General features: G+C 42.5%; 1 protein-coding gene across 1 annotated transcript in view; it reads right to left on the minus strand.

Annotated features, from left to right (window-relative positions):
- The window catches only part of F13A1 (coagulation factor XIII A chain), a 129,366-nt gene that overhangs the window by 111,764 nt on the left and 9,647 nt on the right, over positions 1 to 7,955 (minus strand). Inside the window, exon 3 of the mRNA XM_019522181.1 lies at positions 5,293 to 5,481. Within this exon, the coding sequence (XP_019377726.1) occupies positions 5,293 to 5,481 (189 nt within the window). The remainder of the gene's footprint in view (positions 1 to 5,292; positions 5,482 to 7,955) is intronic.

Consider the following 7,955-nt stretch of genomic DNA (forward strand, 5'->3'; position numbering starts at 1 on the left):
CTTCCTGCCATGGCAGGGGGTCGGACTAGATGATCTGCTCAGGTCCCTTCCGACCCTAGAAACTATGAAACTATGAGCACAGTCACTGCTCCAGAACAGCCTGGGTGCTCCGTGCCCCTGAAAGATGTGTTTTAGCATTGGTTGTTCTTGTGCCTTATATTTTGTATGTTAGTGCCTCATATTTTGTGTATTTGTATTTCATGATTGTGAGCTTGTATTTTAGTGGAGTTTTATATTGCCATAATCTTTACTGAAACCCTTATACGAGTTCTTTTCTATTACTTGCTTATGTTCTGAGTGGTGGTAAAGAATTATATATATATATTGCATATAGTTCATGTTGTAAATATCTGTATATATTTATATCTGTTTCCGTTAGGGTCTATGGTATCAATAAATCTGTACATAGTTAAGTTACTGGAGCATCCTGGTATAGGGGAAGGAGAAAAACTGTGCTCAGCCTGCAGTTTCTACCCACAGCACACCTGCCCTGGTAACAATCCCCTTCAATTGGAGAAGGGAGTACATACCCAAGTGCACCTGAGCTACACAGCTCTGAAAAAGACTGGTTTCCTCAGCTATGTAGGTACCGTTGTTACTTTTGATAGCAGAATGCCATGAATTCAAACCATATGCTAAGGTATCATCACCAAGAATTAGCATTAATGAAAGCATTTGTACTGTCTTGGTATCCAAGTAGCACTCATTAAGAGTTTGATCCTGCAAAGAGATCCGCTTTGAGTTGACAAGTATGTTCAGCATCTACTGAATTCACTGGAAGCCAAGTGCATTTGCCCCATCCTAATATACTTGCAATCTTGCAGTTTGAGTCTTAAAACTCCCCCCAAATCTTCTCCCAGAATGTACTAGACTTCTTGCAAACCTTGCTTGGATTCTTTTATGTGATTTCTTATTTGATAGTTTTAGATACCATGCTTAGGGATACAGCTGGCATCTTTTCCAGGTCATTATAGTCACCTGTGAAACTGCTCAATATCCATCACTTTAAGCTTTCTAATCCACAGCTTGTCTTTAGAAAAGTTTTTACATGGAGATATTCTTAGGCACTGAGGCTGTGGCTTGGATTGCTGCCGTCTGACAAATTTCTTTGTAAGTATAAATACATGTGATAGTCAGTGGGAGCTGGCTTCTTAGAAACCCAAAAAACACAAGTGTGGATTGTCCAAATTTCCCCATGGCAAAGGCTTGACAATGCACCGAGGAATCTCAGCAAGTTTGAGCTTGATCGTAAGAGAAAAGTCCTTCTAGTGCCATCAAAAAGTCATTAAAATAATGCATCTGTCACTGAGGGCATGCAAACAAGGCAAATGAGGGTGGGAATTTGCAGGTGCCAGCTGATATATGGGAACAGCCCCTGGGCATCTCCACAAGAGATAAAAAATGATCTATGGCAGCTTAGCTGTGTCTCATTGAGGGGTAAACTGCTGTCAGTTCACTTATCTGCTGCAAAGTAAGAGCATGCACGTGTGAAGTTACTGGAGAGCAAGGGTATCAAAAATATGGCCCACAGAGCTGTTTCCCCAAGCTCACAGGGCTGGTAAAAGGGCTGAGAATTCAGGTGCAGGGCAATGGGGGTGGAAACCTGAAGGACATACGTGAATAGTTTATTAACCCCTGCACTGCTCCTCTGGCTGCTGGGTCCAGATTTAGCCTGTGAGGAGTCCCGAGGTTTTGATCCAGGAGATCAAGTTTGACACCCTTGAGCAACTGACACCTGGCAATTTTTACTCCCTTTTAACCTTAAAAGACAATGCCCTTAAAAGGGCTAAGTAGTAAAAAGGTAAACTTTAAGAGTTGGCAGAGCCAAGCTGATAGGTGATTTCTTTCTCCCAGGTGTCATGGTTGTTTGGTTTGTTGCTAAGTGCACAAATTAGATCGATTAAAGTACTTTTATGCCACATTTGCTTAAAAAGAAACATTTTAAACAGCGATTGGGATTTCCATTTGCTTACAATTAATTGAATAGAGCAAGCAGTCTCCTACAAAACAGCCCCCAGGAGGTAAAGAACAGTCTATTACTCCATGTTTTGCACCATGATCTGTAAGGTCTATTGCTGACCCTCCTCAGAAAACATATATTGTGCTAAGCCAGTGATGCTGACTCTAAGCACTGCTTCCCCAGGCACTGTGACATTCTGTATATTCAAAGGGAAATCGAGCTTGCAGGAGAACATAGAAGCTCTGAAATCAGATGCAATGCACTCTGTATTACTGGAAGAGTACCTATAACTTCCTTTATACAAAGAGAACTCAAAAGAGTTTCCTAAGAGGTGCTTAAATCCCTTATCTCTACTAAAAACCATGAGTATTGAGGCTATTAACAGCCTCCCAGCCTGTGCCCAGCAACCCACACCATCAGATCCTTACAGAGCAAGAAATAGCAAAATGATTAAGAATAACTGTAAGCTTTGACATAGCTCTTTTATCAGTAGATCTCAAAGGCCATTTGTGCACACCACAAAATTGCCCTTTAAAGAGGCTTAATGCCCTTTTGCACTTCTTTAGTAGTGCAGCTGTTTACACGTCAGAGGCACGTTAAATAACTTTGGGAGGGAACAAAATAAAGCATGTCTGAGGTGTTTTAGTCTGCAACCTTACAGCTGCGGAGGGAAGCACCAGGACCCGTGCAGCTCAAGGGTTGTGCAGGCAGCCCATGCAGGCAGCCTGGCAGCAGCTTGTGCAGGCAGGCTCTAATGAAGGGGGAAAAAAAGTAGTGAGCTTGATCTTTTTTTTTTTTCTTCTCCCCCCTCCCCTGAACCTTCCTGCCTGAGCTGCGTGGGGACCTGATGCTTCCCTCTACAGCTGCAGTGTCCCTTGGAACCGCCCAGGCTGGGTGCCTATGAGCCTGGGGGCACCACCACTGCCACAGAGGGAAACATCAGCCCCCCCACCGCAGCTCAGGGACCGCTCTGCCTGCTGGCAGCTTGCCTCCCCTCCCCACCACTGAAGACGTAGGTAAGGATTGGGCCCAGCCCATGTATACATGCCATGGGGGTTTACTTTGGTTTAATTCTCCTTAAATTGAAGCAGTGGGTTTTTAGAAACACTGCTTCAATTTAGGGCAAAGTAAACCCCCATGGCATGTACAAATGGCCGAAGTGCTTTACACTGGAGGTCAGTATCATTACTAGGGAAACTGATTCATGGAGACATTAAGAGGCATGCCCAAGGATATGTATTTACCTTTGTAGAAATGATTTCCCACTAATTTTGCAGACAGAATGGAGGTGTCTGTTGGCCTCTACTGGTGGCACCTAGATAAAGTTTGAGATTGCTACTCTCCCCAAATTACAAAGCTAGTAGCTAGACCCACTGGTTCATCCTTCTGGACACTTGCACTTACTAGACAGCTGTTTACAGCAACAGCAGTTGCTATAGGACAGTGGTTCTCAATCTTGAGACTCATGATACCCCCTAGAAAATGGAGCTCTTAGTTTTCACTAAAATAAAGCACTTTGTGTGTTGCAAAGAACTCAGAAAGACTACAACAGGTCTTTAATACCATGGATTCCTATTTGAAATCTCTGGGTTTATCTTGTGAACCATGCTTGCATCTGTAATAGTGCTAGGACTGCATGTCACCCTGCAGCACTTTTGAAAGCATCTCAAGGCTAGAGAATCACTGCTCTAGACATTCATTAATGACTTCTATCTGGTTTGGTCCAGTCACAGCAGTGAAAGAACTGGCTAATTTCAGGGAGGAAGGGAGAAGATGTTCTAGTTGATGTGAGCATTAGGAATTCTATCATAAAAACAGGGCCTATTACAAAAAACAAAACAAAACAAACAAAAACTATATTGCACATCATCCCCAGAGACAGGTAAGGTTTTGACCCACCTCTAATGTTAGGAATGCTCATATGTTGTCCTACTGGATTGTGCTACATCAGAGAAATAGGTTAGGATTCTCCTTTTTATGAAAGAATGTTGAAAATTGTTTTAAATCATATATTACACAATGCAAGGGGACATAAAACACTTCATTTTCAAGTTCTAGTTGCTTGTTTTAAGCACATCAAGATTTAAGGGAATAGCCTTGAATTTTAATTCAGATCACAAGAGTACTAATATTATGCATATTAAAATTGAAAGGTACTCCTAAATATTCAGCCAATCAGCTTGGCGGCTGATCATAACATGCCTCCTAATCCTAATTCAAATGAGAAGGAAGTGACCAGGATGGGAAGCCATTGCAGACAGCAACTTTTTCCATCATGCATACTTCTAAAATATAAACATGCATCTATCTCAAAGAGGGAACAAATATAAATAGCCGCATGATCATAATTCAACAGCGCCCAAAAAAATCAATACTACAAATTTCAAAACTGCATTGCTCAGGAAGGTAAATTAAAATGTCAATTCAAACCAATTTTTACATAGTTTATAACAGGAACAGAGGTGTCTCAGAAAAAAAATTATCAAAAAGGTAACCAAGGAGAAAAATAATGGTTTTACCAGATTCCAAGAATACTGACAAGAGTGTAGCTTTGATGTGCCACGAACAGAATAAGAGTGAAACCTTATTTTCCACCTGTATGAGAGAGGACTTACCCTTGCTCTATCCTACATTTGTTCCTGTACTGACTGGTGCATTAGGAAGCGTTATTTTCCATTTCTATGGTGCAGGTACCGGGAGAAGTGGAACAAGGGGCTACTGTACGTTCCCTCATTCCTACCATGGCCCCTGGCTTAGTCCTTATGATTTAAGCACCTTTCTGGCTCCAAAGCTGCAGTATTTTTCCTTGCCTATCAAATTCTCCAGTTGACTATCTCTAGCTGTCAGCATGTTACAGAATTTTAAAGTTTCTATAGTTGTTTTTCATATGATTTCCGCTCCTCCCATGTGTATTCAATGACATGTTATACCAACACATACATTTCTGCCATATCTTCTGACTAAAATAAAGTTAATCATCTCCTGGTTTCTCCCAAAGTCAGAGAAACAAGTTTTCTATTCCACCCACCACCTTGAACCTTTGCCATTAAACATAAACCAGTAATAATGCTAGCAATTTAACTCAGTAATGTGCAGCTTTGGAATACACACAGGACCACATCCTGCTCCCTTTCCTCAATGTGCTTTGACTAATAAGACTAGCCAGATTTGGCAAAGCATGTGAGGGTGTGCTCAGCTATAAGCCCGCTTTATTGGGTTACTGAGTTAAACGGCAAAAAAATCAAGCCATTCGGTGCTACAGTGTTTGCATTGGAGAAATATTCTATGAACCCTCCTTTGCTAATGTTACATAGATCTTGTTTGGTACTTACCTATGATATACTCCAACCAGAAAACGTCCTTTTCTGGTTTGTAAGGACGGGTGAATTCAATTTGGATATAGTAAGGTTGTCCACGACGCACAATCAGCTTAGGGTTATAGTACCGATCAGTATGATGCTGCTGCTTGTTAATTTCCTGGTCACTGCTGATCATGTTAACATTCACAACTTGCAAATAATCTGTATAAATACAGAAACAAACAGAGGGAACACATTCAATTTCTTGAATTCATACCAACACTGTACTCATTAGAGGCCTTTGTACACACCATGTGATTTCCCGTTTACGCCACCACAACTGCTTTTTCTGTTTGAATGAGTGGGATTTTCCACCAATTTAAAAGTCTTTTTGACACATTAAACTAACACTGCTTGGGCATGTTTTATTTTCTGGTGCCCCAGCTTACGCTGCCCTATCTATGGACTCATGTCGTGCAAACAGTGAGCTACTCTAAGACTTGTAATTACCCACTGTGATGTTCAGAACTGCAGAACACAGTGGCATCACCAGAATGGTAAGTTTGAAACTATTTATGTGTGCTACCCCTAAGACTTCATTGACTTTTTCAAACCTTCCTATTTCTTATAATTGACATTCCCATTACAGAAACATGAAGAATAGTCCAGGCGGAAGCTGACTGCCAGACACGCCCCCCAGCATATGCAGCATCCTGGGAGACATATAGGTAATATCAGAAATGTCCCACCGACTTTGTGCAGGGCAGGGTTGGGGGGGCAAGAGGGCAGTTTTTGGACTGTGGTCCAGAACTCCATCCTCTTCTTTCTTCCCCCTCCCTGCAGAAAACTTTCATGATTGCGAAAGGACCAAGATCAATAAGAAGAAAAAGCATGAAGAAGAAGCCAGTTATTAAGACTATACTGTGTAGTCTCCTATAGAAAGTAGTGTATGGTTTATTTAAGTACTGCATAGATTTATAGATAGTGTATAGTGCATAGCGTGATAGATATTGTATAGAGCATAGGGTATAGATAGATATTGTATAGAATTATATAGTATAGGAAATAGTGTGTAGTTAGTGTATATAGTGTAATGGGACTCCCCCTTCATTCATGCTGAAAACTATTTAGAATAGTCCCCTTGAGATGGAGAGGAGAATTCTGATCTGGCTGGGTTAAATGCCCTTTAAGATCTGGGACAGAAGTTCAATAAATTGACTTAACCTAGATCAGTTAAGTCTGATACACCTGGATGGAGGTAGTATCTTAAACCAGTTTCAGCCATTTTGAAAGCAGTTCATGTGCACTGAACTTCTGTAGTGTTACACACTTGAAACAATTTCTGATCCCAGACAAAAATAGTGCACAGCAGTGGTTTTCTATACTTCTCTAAAATGTTTACAAGAAATGCTTTCTCTTGATTTTTCTTTTAAATCCTAAGCCCAAGTGATGTAAAGCAATAAAAAAAAGGTGGACAACCTGCCCCATGTGTGCCACAAGCAGCCACTGTGTGGGTCATAAGATCCCTGGCCACTCACTAAAGGTAGTGCTGGAATGGAAGCAGGGAACTCCAACCTCTAGCTGCATGGGGTAGAGAGCTGGCAGGACACTTCACCAGAGAAGGTGCCACTGCCAAGAGCCAGATTAAGACTTCCGTGGCTCTGCAGTGCTGCCAGTTTAAGGGCTTTGGATTCTTGCTTCCTATATAATACTGCAGTGTTTTCAGGGCTAGGGAACAGTTAACCTGGCTCTTAGTGGTGATACCTTCTCAGGCTGTTGCTGCTCCACTCCATGGGGCTGGAGGCTCAAGCCCCCTTGCCTCCATTCTGTCACTCCAGGATGAAAACTCGATTGGGTACATCCCCAGGTATCAGTGGCAATCAAGGAAGAGAGAGACCGCTTAACTTGTGACACACCTGCCAAAAAGGTTGGCCACCATGGCCTTAAACAAACTTTTAAACACAGGTGACCACTAATTGTATGTTTCTCACTTAATGTGTCATGTTTGGCACCCATCGAGGGCCTGCTTTGCAGAAGTGCTGAGCATTCACACCTGCAACTGGAGTCAGCCAAGAGCCAGGTTATCTCTTCCCTGACTCCACAACCACCAGAGTTTTGTATCAGGAGTGAAGATCTAAAACCCTAAATTTGACAGCAGCTGCAGGGCTAGGGAAGGGTTAATTGGCAGTGACTCCTAATTTCTCCTCTTACAGTAGCATCCTGCCTGGCTCCATTCCAGTGTCTTCTTTTACTGAGCTTGAGGGGCTCACATGCCACAAACAGCAGCCATCCTGTCACTCGTGATACATATGCCACAGGTTGGCCACTTCTGATCTAGAAAAGCTGATACCACACACCCAAAGCATCGGCACTTAGTGTTTTCCCTAAGTAAACCTCAACTTAATGCATAAGCAGCAGAGTTGTACCGCTATTTGGCTTCCTTCTTTCCATGCCAAAAGCACCTTCCCTCCCAGAAAGCATCTGGCATAAACTTCTGTACACTTTTATCACCTGCCTCTATAGTTTCATAGCTTCTAGGGTCGGAAGAGACCTGAGCAGATCATCTAGTCCGACCCCCTGCCATGGCAGGAAGAGCACTGGGGTCAAATGACCCCAGTAAGGTGGTCATCCAACCTCCTCTTAAAAACCCCCAGGGTGGGAGCCTGCACCACCTCACTTGGAAGCTGGTTCCAGAC

Source organism: Gavialis gangeticus, unplaced genomic scaffold, assembly GCF_001723915.1.
Source record: "Gavialis gangeticus isolate Ggan-Ray unplaced genomic scaffold, GavGan_comp1, whole genome shotgun sequence".
Taxonomy (NCBI): Eukaryota; Metazoa; Chordata; order Crocodylia; family Gavialidae; genus Gavialis; species Gavialis gangeticus.